At 36.6% G+C, this 22,518-nt stretch overlaps 1 protein-coding gene across 14 annotated transcripts in view; it reads right to left on the reverse strand.

The window, feature by feature from the left end:
* Positions 1-22,518, reverse strand: part of ABI2 (abl interactor 2) — a 67,777-nt gene that overhangs the window by 19,341 nt on the left and 25,918 nt on the right. For 8 of the 14 annotated variants that reach the window (XM_068407925.1, XM_068407932.1, XM_068407922.1 and 5 more), the window contains exons 2-4: positions 18,227-18,394; positions 9,821-9,997; positions 5,983-6,000 (exon numbers count right to left, since the gene is read on the reverse strand). In XM_068407925.1, coding sequence (XP_068264026.1) covers positions 5,983-6,000; positions 9,821-9,997; positions 18,227-18,394 — 363 coding nt within the window. The remainder of the gene's footprint in view (positions 1-5,982; positions 6,001-9,820; positions 9,998-18,226; positions 18,395-22,518) is intronic. The other 6 variants (XM_068407934.1, XM_068407926.1, XM_068407923.1 and 3 more) reach the window with 1 other exon arrangement.

The following is a 22,518-nucleotide window of genomic DNA, read 5'->3' on the forward strand; positions in this document are numbered from 1 at the left end:
TATGCTTACATCCCTTTTTCTGTTGTTCCTGTCATGCTCTATTGCACAGTGCTTCTTATTTCCGAAATGTGTTGCCTACTCCCCCCACCTCCCATAGGAAAAAGGCACAGTGATCAAGGCATTAAGAGTATTTGCAAACATCATTAAAGGCAAATTACTCCTTTAAAATTTGACTATAACAACTTGCTTAAAAACCTGGCAATGTTTAGATTTGTGAATTGATAAATACTGAGAACAGTGTAAAGAGTAATATATTCAGTATTCTAATCCACTGAAACTTGATTCCCTGGCTCTAAATAATCCCAGTGCTATCGCATTTTCAATCTACTGGGAGGAAAAAAACCCCAAGCGTTAGAAGGGGTTTTTTTGTCAGATTCAAGAACAGATGTTTGGATTTAGTTGTGCAAGAGTACTTTGTAATGTCAATTTAAGACAAAATTCTTTTGCACAGCATTATAAAGTCCTTTAAGCCAACTCTAAGCAACAAGAAATCTAAAGTTAATTCAAGTGAGGGACGAGGTAAGCACTGAACTACAACTACTTGAAGGGAAGAGGGAAAGTGCAAAATGAAGTATATTTTATTCTATACACGGAACATTAAGAAATAGCAAAAAATCTGTTTTTTTTTTAAAGTTGCAGCATCCCCTGTATTTCCTCTTTCATTAAAGACGCCTGTTTCACCCACCTACCTATTTGAGTTGTCCAAAAAAAACCACAAACAAAAAACCTCACCTTAATTAAACACTTGCTGCATTGTCACTTGCTATATTTCAAACAGCCCCTTAAGCCTAGTGGGGCAGGGGTTTTGGATGTCTTTAGATGACAGCAAACGTAGACCAATCTGTGTGCCCCTGAACAGTCCATTTAGCTGTTCTAACTGGCTGCACTATTGGTTCTTACCAGATGATGTAACCACTAGCTATCACTTTACAGTTAACACAAAATTCCATATATTTAACCATGAAGAATCTTATTATTTGTATACAATTACTGCAGGAACAAAAATGAAGTTTTAGGCTTCCACTGGGCTAGAGCTACATGAAAACAAAGGGCAGCAGAGGTGGAGGATGCAGCGACAGCACACAGGAAGAAGTGGAAGCAGTACTTGCCTGACTAACGCAGAACTCCAGTGACTGCTACTTACTTTCATTAACACTGCGAATAAACATATCCTTAACATAGAATGGAAAGAAAGCTTTAGAAAATGTGGCCAAAGAAAAAAAAGTGATCCTTTTTAAGCCAAGAAATTTTAGTCACAAAGAAGCCATCCTTAAGAAAGACTAAACTGAAAGCTGGGAAAATGCACTGACAGTAAGCTTAGTTTCAGGCTCTTTGAAATGACCTTTCAGCATTGAAATGGAAATGTTGAAAGAGGAAGTCAGTACAGTTTACAGGGCTGTCTTCAGATCTGACAGGATTGATGGCTTTAAGAACAGCTACTGTAAGCTAAAACAACCCTAACTGAGTAACTTCCCCTTTGACTTATGGCCAAATAATCACAGTAGAGAAATGAAGAATATAAAACTATTCCAACAGTTCTGATCAAAATGGACAGATCTGTGGAAATAGTATCATGTAAGACACTAAAAAACGTTACAGACTGCCTTGAGGGAAGGAAAAAACAAAAAAGAAGAAAATTAAAAACTATATAAATTGCAAGTTCAGTTCAGATACAAACATTGTAACATTTCCAACTGTCGCCTTGTATGATGACTTCTGCCAGGAGGGGAAAAAAAAAAGAGAAAGAATAACCAAAGCCATCAAAACCCTCCTCTTGCAAAACTATTGCCTTTTCCATTTTGCACATATGGTTATAAAGATAGTTTCCATGCACAAATCCTCATTCACACACATCCCTCTTATAAACTTCTAAAATCCAAAGCAACTGGTAGAATTCAAGGTCGCATTTGCAACTAAGTTTCAAAAATCAGTCTTCTGGAGTGAGTCCGGATTTGCCAGAAGTTGCACTGTTTCTGACGATATTTCCCTCACTCTTCACAGCTGGAACTATCCAGATGCAACTGGTTTAATTAGAGGGTGAAAGCAGAGGAATGCATCTGTCTGTTGGTGGTTGGTTTGACTGCAGGACCCCACAGACCTGTGGTTGGTTTGTAGTTAAGAGCTTGCAAATTCTTTTAGGAAACTGTGGCAAAACAGAGCCTGCAAACCAGAAACACAAACGGGTGTCTCTGCCTTTGCTCACAACTGCCAAAACAGCTAACCACTGTGCTAAAAAAGAAAAAAATAAGAGAGGCAGTAATGACTTGGGCACAAAGCTCAGAAAAACCCCAGCTGACTGTTCTAACAGGAGGAAGACAACTCTGTGAACAGACAAGTCGTGCACGGGGTCTACGCAGAACGCACGCAGGGATTTTTCCAATTCTAGGGAGATCTTGGATAAGCTTTTTTTTATGCGATACCTTGCAGAAGCTTTTTATACATGAATTAGCAAGCACCTGTGCTACAGAAAAAAATGTCTTCTACCAAAGCTCTAACTCTGTCAGCACTGGAGCTGGAAATTGAAGTTTTGCTGAGGAAGAAACTGCATAAACAACTTAAAATAAGTGGATCCTTGGTAAGTAACACATCCTGGAGGATGCTCTGGGATCCAGCTCCACAGTAACAGGCATAAAAATGAACTGTAAAGAAATGGACCAGTACGGACCATTCTGTTTAAAAAGAGTACAATAGTATTTCATCCAACATTTTCTATATTGAGCTACAGTGTCAGTTTTAGAAAGGTAACATCTGATGACTTAAAGACACAATATGGGACTGACTACAGCCCTTAGAAAATGATCATTTTAATTTTAATTTTTTGAATAATTAAGACTTATTTGTCCAATTTCTATTTTTGGCAACTAGTTTTTCATAGATGCCAGTGATTAAATCACCTTCTTATGGTCCTACATATGACTGAGTTTCCTTCATAGTTACATTTTTGTAAACATTTTACAGATTGAGCTTCTTCAGTACTTCACTGTATAAAAAATTTGTAGTGAAATAAACTGGTTAAAACTGAGATATCCTGCAGTTCATTCAATTCAATTCTTGGGAATGTTTTCATGAGCAAAAAAATCCACCAAACAAGAAGTGCAGGCATACATAGTTGGTCAGATACAAGAGCTGGTCATCAGATGTGCAAAAACTCTTTGCACCAATGCACTGTGTATTTATGAGGCTGTAAGGCACTTAACCTGCAACAAAGATTTCAAGACACATTTTTACTCTTCCAAAGAACATCTCATTGTCAGTTCAATCACCAAAACAAAGTGGGTTTGTTTTTTTTTTCAAAAAATCCTGAAGTTGGACTCAAACCAAAAATTTTTAAGTGCTGCTTTATGGTCAAATCAGATTTCTACAACTTTCAGGATGTCAAAAGAATCATCTTTTGCCCAAAAATCTAATAAGAAAAAGTGTCCCATCAGTGATGTTCCATGGATTATATTCAGAAACTTCAAGCAGCTACCCAACCTTCTTGAGCAATTTTATATCTGACTCTAGCAAAAACAACCGAAGGCTGAATGAAAACTACCTTCCCACGCCTTGTTTCATCATGTCAACGCTACAGAGAGGATGAACAGATTTTTGGCCCATCATCTGCTACCTCAAAGTAAATTCCTTTTCAGACTGTGCTCAGCCACTCGAATACTTACTCTGCATGTCTAATTAAACCATATGTTTGTCAGTTGATTAACCAGTTGATATGGAAGTGAAATGCCTAAATTTCAACCCTGTCTTGGCAAATGACCACACGTAGAAGCTTCAGCAAGTGAGTTTACTTGTTTTTACCACATCCACCTACTTAAAGTAACTGAAGAACTAAGTCTGGTAAATACAAAAAGGCATAAAAAATGTCATTTTCAATTGATTTGCTGACAGGAGATGCTACTCTGAATTGTAGTTGGCATTTTCTTCAAAATCTGTTTAAAATTTAAATTTAAGCTACCCAGACACAAGCACAGTTAGCCCTGCTACAGTCAGTCAGTTTAATATTGTAACTGTTAGCTAAGACTAAGGTTTCTTTGCAGCCATGAAAAATAAATGCAGGCTAAACACTTCATATCCAATCTCTTGGAAGTGAAGTAAAATTATAATTCACACAGAACTAGGGTTAGTAGCTGCCTTTTAGTTTCCTTCTTTCAGGCTGATTCACGGGGACTACAGTGAGACTTAAAATAACATATGTCCACTGAGAAGTGCTGCACTGCTTTTTGCCCTTTTTTTTTTTTAACTCTCACATTTTGGCAATGAGAAGTTGATTGTCATATTGTGATTTCCCAAATCAAATTTCTCATCAGGTTCACTCTAGTAAAAATAAAGAAATATTTTAACTGGTGTTATAACAAAAAAATGTTATTTTCAATCCAAACCTATAAAAATAAAAAAAATATTTTATCTGAAAAGCTGAAGAGACTCATCACCACTGCAGATGATGCACAGGTATGGCAGTTCACACATAATTTATAATTATACAATTTAAATTTTTTTTTTTAGGATGGTCATTACTTGTTTATAACTGCAACTGCAGAGAGCAAACAGAAAACTGAGTTTGCAAATTGTTTTTTTAAGATCATTGAGAAAACCATCATCCAATATGCACTGCGCCCAGAGTAAGGCACATTCAGCATTAGAAATATCCATTTTGTGTGGACAGACAGAAAGAGCCAGGGAGGAGAAATATTTTGCAATTCTCAAATAAAAAGAATTTAAACACTGTATGACTTGAAATACTGTACCTCACACACTCATGTAAAAATAAATTTCAAATAACATGCAAGAAATCTCTCATTTATTAAACATTTTCCATTGTGATCAGATGTGCTACATACACTTAAATACCTTACTAAAAGTACCATCTGGCCAGTCCCATAGGGACATCACTGGGCTATCTACAGCAACACCTGGTTTTACAGGCAATCTTTTCAGGAATGTGCAGGAATTTCATTCAGGTTTTTCCAGTCACGGAAAATACTCGATCATGAAAAATATTTCACATCAACTTGGAATTTGATTGAATTAATATACTCATACTACATATTAGGATTCTATGTTCTAAAATACGGTTCCCTCTTTAAAACTGTGGCAGTTGCTACTGAAAAACTTTCGTTCCCTCTTTCCCCAAACTAGTTGTGCTCTCGGAGGATGATGGTATCACAATACTCAATAAAGGCTATAAGCGATCTATTAATTAATGTGCTATGAACTCCAACGTAGTATCATGTAACTTCATTTAACTGCTTGTCTAATTGATTTGATGCTTTTTATTGCTACTTCTGCAACCACTAAGCCTACCAACATTTAAACCTCTTTTAACATCCCTGAGAATGTGACATACTTCAGCCTAAGTTCTTTGATGCACTATTCATTTAATATCCAACTAAATTAATCACTTAGCTTGTTTTTAAGGGTTATTAAATATTTTACAGAACTATCAAATTTGTGAAATTTTCCATATATGAGTGCCTCTCAGTATTTAAATAGTGCTAGCAGTTTCTGAAAAAATTAAGGATACTGCAACTTTAAAAAATAGTATACAGATTTGAATTTGTTACACACCTTTGGAGCCCATTATCTGAGCAATCTCACACTGAAACATTAAACCCAATCAAATCATAACTTACACCGTATATAGGATAAAAAGAATATTACACAGGGGGAGGCTCATACTCAGGTGCTATCCACTGTATCTTTTTGTCTACACAAGGTTAACACAACATTCCTCCCTTGTAAATGATCTGGTAGATATGCTGAAGGCAGTCAATATTTTGCCACAAAGCTTTTAAAATGAACTGGGTTAACTTCCTTACATAAATACATCAATTTATGTCACAAAATGTTTATCATTCAATGGAAGGTCTGATACACAGGAGGAAGAGCGAGTGTTGTTTTAAACAATCAGTAACATTCATGTTAATCATCTCCCCGTGTGTAATAGTCTCAGAAGAATAAGAATGGAAATCCAGCCCTGGGGTTTCTTACCTTAAATCTAAGCAACCACTTAATGCATAAATGGAGCAAATAAAAGAGGTAAGGAAAAAAAGCATTGAAAGGTTAGTTGGAACTTCAGGATATGAAGAGAAAGGAAAAAGAAAGAAAAAAGTTAAGCATTCAGCATTAACAAAATAATGTATCAGTAGATCATAGAAAGAGTGATTAAAGCAGAATGTGTCATGAACAAAAGATTTTCAAGCTGAAACTTTTAATATACATTGATCACAAAGCCTTTAGATTAACACCTTAAAATTAATGCTCAAATGCTTGTACACTGTTTATTCAACTTCTTACAATGATAACAAAAAGTTGGCTTCTTTCAGAATGGAACATGAGATCTAGATGGATTAACTTCAGAGATTAATTTACTTGAGCTGTCAAAGCATAGCCTTATCAACACCCTGAGCTCACTTAAACTGTTACATGCATTGGCATATTTACAACCAGCTGAAACAGAAGCCTCTAGTATATTAAGCTAATATATGTTCTTTCCTAGACAATGCTGTTAGTTAACTCTTAACCTGATGCCATGAGATCTCTCTTGAACAAAGACCAAGAGCAAATCATTACATCCTGTAAGAAGTACAGCACTCTATATGGATACTGCACCACATACCAGTATTTTCTAAACTATATATTAAGACATTAACCAACAGTGAAATCTTATTTTTAAAGCCTAAATGCTAGCATTTACTTAATGGCACATTAACTGGCACAATACCAACTGGCACAATAACATCTTACTGGCACAATACCATGTATCTTCTTTCCCCATAATAATTTTTTCAAAAATATTATTCCTTCCATTTGAATACCGTGTGATCTGTTTTCAGTTCAGCTAATCTAAATGTCTCATTGTATTTCTTACACTGTTTGTAACACCGAACATTAAATATGCAGAATCTCAACAGTGGAGCATCTAGAGTGACTACTCACTCCGTTTCATCCATTTAGATCATAAATAAACGCTAACGTATTAAAAAAGAAACATAATCTGATTTACTAGAAAATCTCCTGTCTTTGAGTTTAAAATTCCACGGATCTATTACCCAAAACGGTCTCTGCTTCACACAGCTGCACTGGAAAATCAGGTCCCCCTGTACTGGCCAGACAGAGTGGTCACTTACATTAGAGGGTCGATGAGCTGAGACGTTTTCCTCAGCAGCACTGCCTGATAATTACAGAGCCTTTAATACACACCACTTTGAATGGATCAAAGTGGGGTTTTTTTCATCCTCTTGACTAAAGAACTCTTTGGAAGGAAGAACAGATTGGAAGACTTTGTAACTCAGGAAACACTTGAAAAAACTGAAAGCAAGTCTCTTTCAGACAAAAGGTTGTTTAGATTTTTGCAGCATTGTAGCTTCAGGGAGGGAAGATGAGGAGGGACTGCTGGAATGATAGAGTGGCACTTAAATCCTCTCTCACCTATTAAGACACCATATATTGTAGGGCACCTTTTCCAGAAAATGGTATCCACTGATGCTTCGAATTTCTGAATGGAATAGGTGCTCAAGTGCCTATACTACTTCTCTCTACATGGCATACTGGATTTCTTAGCCAAGGATGCTCCCTTTTTCTCCCATATTATTCTCCAGCTTGACATCTTTCTCAGGGGGCTGCAATGAATACTTGCTGCATCAGCTCTTTGATTGTCCTGACAATGCATAACTCTGGGTCCGAGTACTCGAGGGGAAGCCCTATAGCACAAACAGCAGAAAGAGGACAAAGAATGCAGACTGAGGCACCTTGCTGCTAACTGGAACTTTAATGTTATTTATCCAATAACTCCTTCTGAATACTCACTTTAAGGGAAAAATGCCACAGCTCAAGCAATAAAGAGCTATAAATAGGCAAATTTAAAGCTCCTAGTCTTTTTCTTCTTTTCTCTTTGCTCTCCAGCCAGAGATCTAGTAAACTAACCTGTAGTTACTCAAGCAGAACAAAAACAACAGGTTCATAAGCACAACTGGCCACTTGCTCCCGATCAGCAAGAGTGGTTCTTTCTTCTGTGCTGAACACAGGATTAAACTGATTGGAACAGATCTATGGACTTAATGTTAAGGATAGCATGGTGTCACGTTCTCTGCTTATTGTTTCACAAGTACACAATACTTTTTCATTTTCTAGCTAAATATAGTACATCATAAATATAATTCGTAAGATGTTTCAAGCGTATCACAGGCATAACAAATGGATGCAAATACAGATTTGAGTCATCATCCATTTGATGAACTATGTTCTTTCAGAAGAACGTAATTCATTGCATCACAGTGAGTAAGATTCTGCTACATTGAGGTAAGTGGGATACCAATTATAATGGTTTAGAGCCAGTGCTAAATAAGATTGTGCTGCAGAGCAATTAAAAACTATTCTTTAATGAGTTCTAAAATAATCTCATTAAAACAAAAGCGATCATTAAAATATTAGCCACAGTGATCCTACAGGTTAATATGCTCCATCCACATCCAGAAGGAGTTCTGCTGACCTGCATAAATTAAAAATTTGTAAGAATTGGTATTAGATTTTAACATAAGACTGATTATAATTTCCTGGTCAAAACTGTAGCTATTAATGCTAGGCTTTTTTGTTTGGTTTGGTTTTCCAAATGAAGAATCACTTGTCTTTTTTAGATCTGTTTAGGGTTACAAACTGAGGTTGGCTCTTTTGATAAGAAATGGGGAAAAAAGACCTTCTATTAATGAAGAGGACATTGAGAGGACCTTGAATAAAATTGCTTGGGAAAGATATTTAAACAGCACTGTTCAGAATTTGAATTTTAAGAGTTTGATTAAAGAACCATTTAAACGACTATCCAAACAGACAGTTCAAATTGAACAACAATAGGTAACCTAATGCACTTAGGTGTTACACTAAAGAAATTCTGGTGTACTTTGACTGGAAGAAGCATCTTACCTTACTGCTACTTAGCAGGTTCACAGATTTGTTAGTTTGTTATGTAAAAATGATGCTGCTTTGTGTTATTTACCTTTCTTCTCCTGGAAGTTTAACACTGTCAGTGCTCCCATTTCCGTATTTGTTTTCCTGGCAGCACAAGTCAACAATGAGCTCACACTTGCTGAGACTGTTTACATTCAGGAAGTGCTTTTAAAAAAATGCATATCTAATCTCACACATGATATTACTGCTGTTGTTGTGTACACTGATCTAACACCTGCATACAACAGCCACCAGTTGTGTCTCAGCCTGATCTTTGCCCCAAAATTCCTCCTTTTCTCCTAGTCTTAAAAGGGAGAACCAGCTGGCTTCAAACTTGGCAGCAATATTCCCATTCTGAAACCCCATATGGCACAAGAGTTCTGGAGAGCTGACTTTAACAAAACACATCACAGGATATGGGTATAACTGACTGACAGAAAGAAGAAAAGGGAGCATGTAATACTTCTTATGCAAACCCTTTCTTTGGGTGAGCTTCAAAGTAAACCAGTGGCAATTACAGCTGGATCATACTTCGTGGTGGTAATTCAGGCAGAAAAGTGATGGTCATCAGCCTTTCAGTCCCCAGGTATATCCCTGGCAACTGATTCAAGCAATAATAGCAGCATCACACAAGTAGGTATTCAGAAGCATTTTAAAAGGTGAGACCCATAGTCCAAATACCCTCAGAAATAAGTTTCAGTGGGTTTGCAAGGTTTAGGAACACTGGGGCCAGGGAACGGGAAGTGGCAACTGCAAACTGGACTCCTCTTACGTGTATAGACAGGCAAGGAGAAACTGGTATATTACCATGAAAAGCATCAGGTTATTTTGAAAATATACAAAGACAATGTATTTGCAGTTTGGCTGTTTTAACAATATCACCTACCTTCACTCCATGTCCAATATCATCTAGAATTGTATAATCAATAGGTTTCCTGATGTAGCGAACTGGTCGCTCCAAGTTAGCTGGTGCAATGATTTTGTGAGTTCTTGAGGTGTTTTTGTTTGTAGTCAAGATACCAATTTCTCTTCTAGCAACTTTCTCTTTGTGAATGTCCACCGTCTACAAAAGACGCAGTGTATTTACTAACAGTGGTATGCATTTGAATACAGAGTCAGTATAAAAAAACCTGATTCAGTTCCAACGTTTCAAAGATCTCTGCATACTGTGCTAAACACATCACTACACATACTTGATTACATCATCTTTGTTCAATTTGCTGTTGAACTTGCCACATCTAAACCCACACTAATAGCCACAGGTTCTCTGGGTTTTTTCTTACTCTCATTCTTCACAGTTCAGCAAAATTCCTTCTTATTTCCATTCTTAGTCCCCACTAATTTACTGACATGATTCTTTCAAGTATCCTTTTTAATTTTACAATTGCTCTCTAAGCTCATCTTTGAAATATTCTCCAACTAGATGAAGTGTAAGGATACCTTCCCAAACCTTAACTTTTATGACCTGTAAAACAAACCATAAGTAGTTGTTCTTACACTGTAAAACACTTCACTAAACTAGGACTGGTAGTCATATGATATAAATATACATATGATATAAATAAAATTTCACTCAGACAAATCAACAAGGTATTTCATTCATTTCAAATCACTCATTAGAAAGCAATGATGAGATTGCTCAGTACTAATTTACCCACAATGAAGCCAGTGGTTAAGCCCAGTGCCTTCACTTAGAATGCCTAAGGCCAACACTGAAAATTCCTCCCTCCACATATTGCAACAAGTACGACAGGAGAATCTCTAGTGTAAGACAAAGCCTGAGTGAAAATTCATTGCCTAAAAACATGTACTTGAATCTTGTTTGGTAACAAGACTAGGAAAAAGTTACCAAAAGGTCTATCTATCCCTTCCAGGAAAATAAAATCTCTTAGATCATGGTACACAGAGTTGCTTGCATCATTTAAAATAAAAATAATTCCTTGCTCACAAAACACCTTTTCTTATAGGAAATTTGCCAGAGTTGTGAACAAACATTTCAGCTACAGGGTAAAAAAAAGTAAGAAAACAGCCAGAATCACCACCATTAGGATTTCTGAACATGCACAGGATTTCTTGTTACCGCTTCAGTGATTATGAACGATACCAGAAAGACTTTTCACAGTTAGAAGACGGGCTCTGTAGTAACTAAGGAACAGGTACAAATGAGAACTCATTTTCATAACACACATTTCTTAAATTTTATTTTTCTGTGGGCAGGGATTGAGGCAGTAGGGTTGGTTACACTGTTTTACCCTTCTGTTTTTGCTACTGACAGCAAAACAAGCAAAATGGACCCTGTATTACCTTGGGCAATCATCACAACCTTTAAAACTACAAAAATTTTAAAAAACACACGTCCAAGATGTTGTTTATTCACATTCTTTCCAGAGAAGAATTTCCACAAATACCAGGGACATTATATGGAAGCTTAAATTACTATCTATCAAGATTACCTAGTAGTTCCCAGCAACATATTTTCAAGATCTTGCAACTTTGCTAAAATTAAGCACTGAATACAGCTTTGTCATGTACATTTCTGCCATCTCTAGTACCACCTGCCTAGAACTGTAAAGTTTCTACTAAAGCTGCACAACTATTTCTTAAAACAAGCTACAGAAAAATAGATTATTCAAGGTCAAAGTACGTTGGCAACCGTCTCTTTAGAAAGCTCAAGTTCATTGAGCAATGATTTTAAATTTAATAGGGGTAGTTAACTATCTGGGACACATCCTCCATCACCCTCGCAAAAACCCACCCAGATCTGGCCAATATATAAACTATGCAGAAATTCATGGTTCATACAAGCTTAACAGAAGCACATATATTTCTATGACTACTTAACAACTAAAGCACTCTCCAACCAATTTTGCCAAAGTCCTTCCTGAAGCTCCCTGCAATGACCAGGTCTATATACCACCCCCCAATACAACAGTGCTGATCTCTTCACAGCTTGTACGCTATTATTGATCGTACAAGCACCAGTGCAAACGGAGCACATAAACATGTTCCACGCCAGAGTATCAAAGTGTACCATTCTGCATCAGGGTAAGATTTAATATTTTATCTTCCATCACAGCTTTTTATCCCTTCTCTGTGCCAGACCTTTGCTTCTGCATCACAGTGTAAGAAGTTGTGGAACAAGGAGCCATCATAACAAAGAGGTTGTCTACAGAATCCTCACCTCATCTGTTGAGGAGTTAGAAAGCACGTACTTTCTTGACAAGCTAATGGTATGTGATTGCAACAACCTGGAGGACAGTCTCATGTTTAATACCACTGAAGAATTCAATCTCTATGATTATCTCAGACTTCATCTGTGATCTAGACATGTCACTAGAGAACTGCAGAAGCATTACACTGACTGTATGTTCTGCGTCTCACAGGCCTCACGTAATTTGCTAGAATGGTAAACAACCTCAGCTGCAACAGCAGCTGCACCTCAAATGCTATATGATGTTTCAAATGTACTGAAACATCAAAATCTTATGAATCTGGGCATTCAAAACTAGTTTATGCCTTGGACACTACACTCTGAGAGTCTTAATTCTCATCTACAAATCAGAAAGAAAGTAAAGTAATTAGTTCAGTGTTGGCAAGATGACTTCCTTTCTCTGCATTTCAAGTGCTTGACCTCTGCAACTTTAAAGATGTTCTTTTAGTATTTTCTTATGCAATTATCTATAAATACAATGCGAGTACGGATATTTAATGCACATGTTATTGTAGCAATGGTATCTCGGCACTGCGGTAACTTGTTTCCATGAATGAAAAGCATGTTTTTTTAATTATTCATAGGAGTTGTGAATACAACTGGTTTGCTTAAGGCATAACTACAGTAACAAACAATGAAATGCATTAAACCTAATTAAAACCTGAAGCTCATCTAACAGGAATTCTCTTGCATGATGATTCAGAACATCTCTTTTACCTTGAATAGCTATGGAATGACTAAGAGTATAAAAATGGCACCTAATTCTGGTACATACTCCTAAAATTGAATTGAAAAGTATTTTGCTGGCAGGTTTTTCAAAAACTTCATTTTCTTGCTTAATAGACTACTGGAGTCATAAGATCTTAAGACACCTATAAAACAGCAGAAAGGAATATTGAGGTATTTCATTAGTAGAGGAAGGAACAAAGATTAACCTGCTACTAAAGAAAATGAAAACATTTATCCTCAACACACAGGTAATTATTGCCTCCAGTACGAGCATAAACCCCTTAAGTGAGATAGGAGAATGCTAGCAGAATGTTTATTCAGCAGTTTAGAAACTTCTGTTGAGAAGTTTTTGGGGTTAGAGCTGGACTAACAAAACACCTGGCTTGGAAAGTCTCACAGGAAAAGCAGATGGGATTCACTGTGCCCTTCTATAACTTAAAAAAAATGTTTTCTAAGAAGTTTCAGATTCCTGACAGCATTACTATGCATTTTTCCCCCCATAGCTCCATTACCTTTGGCAAAAACTTTTAAATGACAGTTTGTTAGAGGTTAGACTCATTACTATCATCTTTTCATATGCTTTCCAAGATGCCTGCAATAAGCCAAGGGATAGCTTAAGGGGGGAAAAAAGCATAAACCACTGCATTTTTTACTATTAGGAATTTTCTGGCCATTTTGAAACATCAAGTTTCCATACTGAATTCAAAAAAACCAGCCTCAAGAGCTGTAAAGATTAAAATAGAAAAAACATTAAATCATTTCTGGGATTCCAAAGTTAACACTATTTACCACTTCACTTAAAAGTCTTTGAACTCAGAGTTTTGAGAAATAGTCTCTTCTACCTGTAAGTGAAATTTCTCGAAGTATTAAGTTAGCACTTGTGCTGGTTTTGGCTGGGATAGAGTTACTTTTCTTCATAGTAGCTGTTATGGGGCTATGGTTTGGGTTTATGCTGGAAACAGTGTTGATAACGCAGAGATGTTTTCGTTATTGCTGAGCAGCGCTTACACAGAGTCAAGGCCTTTTCTGCCTCTCACACCACCCCACCAGCAAGTAGGCCGGGGGTGCACAAGGAGTTGGGAGGGGACATAGCCGGGACAGCTGACGCCAACAGACCACAGGGATGTCCCATAACATATGATGCCATGCTCAGCATATAAAGCTGGGGGGGACGTTGGCGGGGCGGCCGCTGCTTGGGAACTGGCTGGGCATCGGTCAGTTGGTGGTGAGCAATTGTTTTCACTTGCATCACTTCTCTTCCTTGGGTTTTATTTCTCTCTCTTTGTTATTTTCCTTTTCATTACAATTTATTATTAATTATTATTATTTTATTTCCATTATTAAACTGTTTCTATCTCAACCCACAAGTTTTCTCACTTTTACCCTTCTGATTCTCTCCCCACAACCTGCTGGGGGGCACTGTGCAAGTGGCTGGGTGGTGCTTAGCTGCTGGCTGGGGTTAAACCACAACAGCACTTTCAAAGTCTAAACTGTAGTGAAATCTCAGAAACAAAAGTCTCCAGAAGCCTCGATTTCTTCCTCTTCTCAAAACACTGTAATTTAAATGTATCAATTTATTGTCAGTCTGTTAGTCTGGGCTTTTAAAATTCAGTTTAAAAAAATCTTACAAGAAAATATTGCTTAAATATAGTGTTTCTGTGCCTTTTTCATCTAATTTGACAGAATTTAAACAAACTTACTGCAAATTAACTTGAAAACTGGATTATTACTTTAAAATAAGTAGCTGTCTAATTTTGACATGTTAGAAATGTGACATTAATTGCCTCAACTCAAGTTGCATGTAATTTATACACAAAGAAAGAGGTCATAATGATACAAAAATGCTGAAAAGCTACTTGGTCCATAAACATGTAGTATATACTGTGGAAATTAAGACTTGCATAACCATTTTGAAAGAGTTTGGCTGCTCTTGTAACTTGCAAGAATAAGACAACTGAAAATGGTTACAAGCCTTTACTGACTTATCCACGGAAGGTCCAAGTGAATTTCCCTGCAGAGACCAACCAGCTCATACATGTTGCTACAGCTCAGCTAAGCAACACATGCCGACTACGGCGAAGTTCAAGTCTGCGGTCTATTCAAGACTATTCTCACGGCCAGTACCATGGGAGTCAGATGCCGTACGAAGAGGATAAAGCAGATTTCTCCATCATGAAGTGCCATTGGAGATAACTCATCACTATCACTCATCTTTGTGAGAACATGTTTGCTTATATAATTAGCAGCAGAGAAGAGATTTAAAGATGACCTTGCTAACTAAGAGTATTCTATTAACGAAATCTGAAAAAAATATTTTTCATCATCCAAATAGTAAAACCTGAAAATCTGCCAGATTAATTTAAAGAATTTGGACGTTAGCAACATTTTACAGTGTCTGCTAACTTGAAAACTTCAACATAATTTTTTTAACAAGTATAAATATTTATACAGATGATCTGTATTTAGGATTTAAATTTTCAGCCAAATATGAAACACTGCCTATCATCTAGTTCTGGACAAGGTTCAAGAAGGCAAATAAGAATAGATTCATCAGTTTTCAGACCAAATCAAAGTAATCCTAAATTTTAAACCAATAGGATTTAATCACTTGCATAAAAATAGTTTCAATAGTAATGATTTCCTTATTCATGACCTATATATAATCTGGAAAACCACAAGTAATTATCAGCTTCTTTTTCAGCTCTTTGATTAAGTTGGCATTTAGACAGAAACATAGCAACTCGTATAAATTGGCATTCCATCAATGAACAGAGAACTAGAATATTTTATCTTCTAAAGTTAATAGCTTCTCTTCCAGTTTGAGCTACACTTGAACAAAACAAGCACTTTTGAAAAATTTTTCTTACTAAGAGCCAAATGATTTTGCTCCCTTCTTTGGAGAATATGTGGAATTCCAAATCAGAATTAAAAGCAGGATTACACATCCAGATATCGTAATTTGCATTAGTGTTTTCTAAACTTAAATTTCAATAACTATTGACCAAAGCATTAAGATAATGCACTGCGAGCAGATGGTAGTGACCAACCTAGTTTTGTTCTACGTTACTGAAATCATTTCAAGTCAGACTGACTGGAAATCATAATTTGGCAATGAGGTTTTATACCATGATGCATTTTAAGTGGTACTAGAAACAGTCCACTAAACTTCACACCCAACATAAAAAAGACCAAAGAAGTCTTCTGCAGGTTTGGCTTGTTCCAGGAGAAGTATACTCAAATTTCCTGAAAATAAATTATTTTTTACACAGAAACTGTGACAAAATAAACTCATTTTTTAAAGAAAAATAATCCCTGAAATTAAGACAAATAATATAACCATCTACAACACTGGTATCATGGGATGAAGCAATTTCTGAAAATATTGAATTCAACTTAAATAAGTTCCTTGGATCAACACACTTTGTGTATGTAATACCCAAAATTCAAATACTGTCTCCTCCTCTGATATAATTTCTTCCATGTTTGGGGAGCATCCTACATATGGATGATGCAGACTCAAAAAAAACCAAAACAAAACAAAACAAAAAAATCTCACTAAACTCAATTTGCAAGTTCACAGCAATATTAAAAAAAAAAAAACACCACCACAACTTTTTTTTTTTCATTGTTCAAGTGCAGCCTATGAATTTTGGCAGATACATCTTCATTAGGTGTTGGGCGCTGGTAATTTAGTGCTCCATTTTAAATAACTAGCCGTGTTATATAAATGCCAAAGACAATCTAACCTAGCATCTCAATCTGCATAAATCTCAGCTTCCCAGAAGGAAAATTATTAAAATGCTATGGCCCTTTCCCCAAAAGCTGCTTTATAGAACCTGTGTGACAAAATGAACTTTCCACATCTATAAAATGCAAAATCCAATGAACTCGGAGTATTTTTATTCATATACTGTCTTTTGCGTCAGGCTCTCAAATAGTTGAAATATTCGTCAGCTGGCACTAGCCTGTCAAGAAGCACATACATACACACACAAGCAGACACACATATATACATACACAGATGCATACACAACATACACAGCACATATACATGCATACACACACACAGAGTAATTTGTGATTTTCTGGGAAAAAAATGAATTTACTTGTCCATGCCTTAACAAGAACCATGTAGCAGAAGAAATAAAACTTCTCAGCTTATTTTTGAGGCTGCAGTTGCATGAGGTAACTGAGGCAATCTAATAGCATACTACTACCAGGAGGGAAAATCCTCCCCACCCGTTCCTTTGCACCTGCTCTGGAATTCATCTGACTCCTCAAGTGAGCCAATTCAGCCCATTAAACTAGCATAAACTTATTCACTACTTTTGCTAGTTCAAACCTCTACTAGCTCAGCAGCCCTTTCAGCACCAGCAAGTTAACAGATCAGCTCAATCTGCTTATTTCCTACCTTACACAGCTCCTACTTTCAAATGTCTTTCTAAATTAAAATAAAGAATATTGTGGTATTTATGACATTATCACATGGAGATCAAGAAACCCTAGCAGCCAGAATGGATTGGTCAAATAAGACACAAAATATTCAGTAAGGATGCCAACCAACTCTTCAGCAACAGAAAAACAGAAAGTGCTGTTTCATTGCTCTTAGTTTCTCTCTTAATCCACCATTAGCATGTAGATCTCCAGAAAATCTATCATCCACCCTCAGCCCATTCTGGCAGCCAAAATTCTCTCATCACTGTGGTGATGGGACATGGGTTCCTGACAATAGTAGCTTAGTTTACTGCTGCTCACAAAAACTGTAAACAATGGCAGGAGTTCTGCAGACATACACAAACTTGAAACATTAATTTTGCCTCTGTTCATGTCATTGCAAAGTACATTTTATTAAGAAAAGCCAGGAGCAAACTACATTTGTCATCTATGCTTTTGTCATTAGATGCCAGCATTACAGCAACAGGAAAAGTAAAAATATGACAAATATTGTTTTCCACCATCCATTTCATATTTATTTCTTTTAATTTTAAGTGCCTGTAGCCAATAAATACCAAGTACAGTAAGTCACCAGACAGGAGTTAGAAAGCTTAATCTGTCCCTGAATATAATATTCTGATTTCTCCATCAGCGATTTTTCTGTGCTTTTCACTTATGCAGGATGGACCCCTCTCCAAACAATAAACTGCCCAAGAATACATTTAATCTCTTACCCCATGTAAAATGCTTCCACTAACACAGATATACAATCACATAATGAGACCTATTCCCAGAATTAATATGAAAAGGAAAGCATCCTTCTGTTTTAAATGCGACTATTTTTCTCATTCACAAAATGTCAGGTGAGAGTTTTACTTGCTGTGTAATTTCAAGAACAAAGAGCAAAAAAAGTCTCACTTGTGAAATATGGTTGATTGAAGATTCCATGCGTCGAAGTTGGGATGCCTGGATATCCAGCATCTGGAGAACATTGTTGGCCAAAGTGTTGATCAGATAGGCTACGCTTGCTAATGACTGGGTTGTGTAGGCTTTGGTTTCTTCCAGGGCTCGCTGCTTATCTGCTGACTAAAAGCAGAAAGAAAAGGTTTATTTAAGTAAAGTCTCACACAAAGATTCTTGAAATGAACTCCTTTTGCCTGTCTTTAAAGGACAAAGAATAATACAAGTCAAACTAATTCCACATCAAAGTTACCATTTTTCCTCCTTTCCATTCATTCCACAAAATATACTAACTTTGTGTTTTACAAGTTTCTATAATTTATAAAAGAATTTAAGCTAGTATACAACATGCTCATATTTTCTTGAAATACTTAAAGTGCAACTTTTTATACTGTATTTTAGCAATAAACTTTAAAAGCAAACTGAGATACTTGTTCTTTAGTTATTCTATACTTTGTACTATTTAGAACTATTTAGTTCTTCTATACTCTGTACTTCAATTATATCTCGTAACAGCCTGCAAGGATCTGCCAAATACCACATTCCTCATCTCTCCCAATTATTTAGACCTCATTATGCCACAAATAGTCATTCACAATGAATGAACTACAATTACTCCCTTAAAATGGTAGCTGAATAAAATGTGAGAGGAATCATTTTTAAAAAGAACAAGTCCATGTTTTCTTTTTAAATGCTTTGTGCTTTTTCACATTGTCAGTATTTTCTTCTATGAAGAATTAGTATGATCCATTTTTCTAGTAGTAGAGCACCTAAAAACATTTAGGCTATCAAGCCAGAAGACATCCATTAGAAGTTTAAAAACAGATATACATTTCAAGGAACATTGAAAGAGAGAGCTAAGAGTCTAGCTCTCAGAGTTCTCTTTCTCCTTGAATAAGAGCTAACATCACCAAGATCTAGTTCAGTACAAAGAACACAGATTAAAGCACTGGTAACACACACAATTAAGATGCTAAGAAACTTTTCCATTTCCAAGGCTTTGGAATACACTGAATTACACTTTTACATGATCTTTAGCCACCTCACAGGCTGATGGTGCTGTTTCTAAAGCAACAGTTGACAAATGTTCTCTACTCCCACCTGCCATTACAATACTATATTTCATAGCTTCCTTTCCTTTATATTAATTATTCACAGAGATTGGGTATCAAGATTCAAGCAATGTGCTTTTATTAGAGGAGGAATATAAAGTAATTCCATATCTTTCAGCACAAGCTGAATCTACCATTCATTTTATTGTATGTACTTTGGGAAACACTGAAACTAAGAACGTCTCTATTTCAGGAAAATAATTCTTACAGCCCAAGATACTTCCTGAGACCTTGTAGTAAGACTCTTAAAAGAAGATTGCTAGCTTTCAAGAAAAAAAGAATACTCATGTAAACACACACAGAGGACTTCAATTAAACGCTCACATGAAAGATATTCAATACTTTTTCTTTCCTGGCAACCTCTCCTGTGTCCACAAACAACAATGGTAACTTGGCTGGCCAGTTGGCATTCCTTCTTCTTGCCGGCCACACTGGTTCCACTTCCCAGTCTGCTGCTAGAACGGAGGACAGCAGCAGTTGCTGTTCAGCCCTACAAGAGCCCCGCGATGGTGCAGGAGGGGAGGAATGCTGCAGAAGGGCAGCGCTCTGGCCTGGCTGTTTCCTTCCCATGCAGCAGACAAAACCAGACCCAGCAGCAAAAGGAAGTGAAAATTTTAGGAGACAGCTTCTCAGGGCACAGTATGATGATGTTCCCCAACAGAGCACACTTGTAAAGGCTGCCTTATATATCCAGCTATAAAGAAGTTAGATAAATGGTATCCCCAGACCCCATTTAAGACCTCATTACTTTTAGCAAGCTGGACAGCATGTCTTTTATATAAAAGAACTCCAAACTCAGCTTAAGGACTCCCAGATGAAGGAATACAGAGCTCTCTGCCCCTACTCTCACACTGTCGGCTTATAAATGCACTGTTTCTTTCCCTCTCCCTACTCATAACCTCAGCTCAGTCTGCAAATATCACTACAGGAGGCATACATACCACCGGACACTTTCACAGCTATTCAAACAATTCTGAATGGCAATAATAAAAATGACCAGAAGCTTGTCAGTTTTGCTCTGCAGCTGCTGACAAAATCTATTTATAGAAGCAGAAACTGCTGATTTACATTAGCACATTGTACATCCAGAATAGCTGAGTAGAAGCCAGCAAACACAATATTTTTTCATTAATAGCCAAAGTGTTTGAGAACAAAAGGAAAACAATCTATCATTTTAGAAATCACGAGCCTCTGCTATGGTTTAACTGCTTAAAGAAGCACAAATATGAACATGTGCTCAGAGCTAGTCCTCCTTCCACTGATGTAACTTAACAGCTAAATTCAAGTCACCCCCATTCACACCAGTTCAAACCAACAAGGAACTGGCTTCTCAGTGTTCAAACACATTAAAAATTTCATAAACCAACAATCCTATAAACACATATGGTACTGTTATTAGCACAAAAACCCTTTTGATTGAGAGGTCTAGTTTGTGTATTTGGCTGATAACCTGAACAACTATGATTTGCTCTTCATGCCTTTATACAGAGCCCAAAATTCTCTGAAGCAAACTCCACTCACGCTTGGCACAGCAAAATTACAGTTTGAACTTTCTCCCTGTATACTGAAAGATGCAAATTGTGTTGAATTTTCAAATTAAAATTATTATTTGAACCTACTATTGTTAAGCCATTTCATAACAACAAAAAAAAGAATTAATGACAACATTTTAAAACAAGCAAGTTTACCCTAAAAAGTTTCAAGAAATGAAAACTCGGGTCTCACACAATGACTAGGAAAAAGAGTCCGGAATACTTATAGCAAATCTGAAGTTCCCCTGTGGAAATGCAATAATAAATGTCAGTTAAAATTTATCTTGAAACGGTAAGTTGTGTTTAGCACGAAATCTAACTTTTAATTTGGAAAGCAGATTTACAAAGACGTGCTCCTCTGTAACAAGCTCCCCATGTATGCTCCCGCTGGACAGCAAATTATATCGCTTACAACTGCTGCCATGCTTAAAACATAGCAATGGATTTAGACAACTAAATGGTACACTGATAACTGAGTATATAACTATGTAACTAAAGGGATTTTGGCAAATCAGATAATGATTTCAAGTTATCAGTAAACCAAATTGAAACACAACCCTCATCAGACTAAGATCTGATACTCTGATCTTCAGAACACCAAAGTAGCAGCCAATATGCTTCATACCCGACTGTAAGGTAGGCAAAAAGTTATTTCAATATCCACACCTACCAAAATTCTCTAGTGAAAGATAAAAATACTAATTTGGCCCTAATCAAACTGATAGGCTCTATACAGTAGTTTCAGTAACCTAAGGAATACTGTTTCTATGTAGAATATTTAAAACAAGAGAAACATACTCTGCTATGTTCATTATAACAAAATGAAGACTCATTAACGTGAATACCTAAGGATATTAACCAGAGTCCTTGAACCCCTTCAGTTCCCAGAAGCGTTGCAGTCAGCATGATCAAGAACTGGTAGCAAGTATGTTTTCAGTGCCCTGACCTAAATTAAATGCCATGAAAGAGACCATTGAATATCTCTCCATTTTAAAGTGAAGTGTCTTTAATCTAGCACTCATGCACATAAAATTCTGCATGCCTATGAAAAAAAAGACATCATAACATCTATACACACATCACTCTTAGGGAAACAATGCTTCCAACCGTTAGACCAGCTTGATCTTTACTTTTTTTAAATGGATATTAAATTTAAGAAATCAAAGCCATTGTTTGACAAATAAGTCTTCTACCACACTGCCAACATAGGCAGCGTCTCATTCCTAGTCCTAACACATCCATTCAGTTGTGACAGCACTGTATTTGTACGGCTGCATGGTGGATTGAGCACCTGATCTAGTTTACAAATAACCTAAGAAGCAAATGGTTATTTTAAACTCCAATCAATTCCATTACATTCCCTGCCATGCACACTTGCCCTAGCAAAATTAAGTAGATGCCACAAAGGAAGCACAAATCATGTTTGCTAAATTATGGTTTGAGCAACTAACCATATTATGGAGACTCAGGCTCTAGTTTCATCTGCAGTACCTGTGGACGTAGAGGTCCCCAACACAAACTGCATACTCCCTTTGCTGTAGTGACTTAGTCCGGGAGGCGAGTTCCAAATGAAAATTATCTGATCCATAAACCAAATTATGAGTTC

The sequence above is a fragment of the Nyctibius grandis genome, chromosome 9 (assembly GCF_013368605.1).
Source record: "Nyctibius grandis isolate bNycGra1 chromosome 9, bNycGra1.pri, whole genome shotgun sequence".
Lineage (NCBI taxonomy): Eukaryota > Metazoa > Chordata > Aves > Nyctibiiformes > Nyctibiidae > Nyctibius > Nyctibius grandis.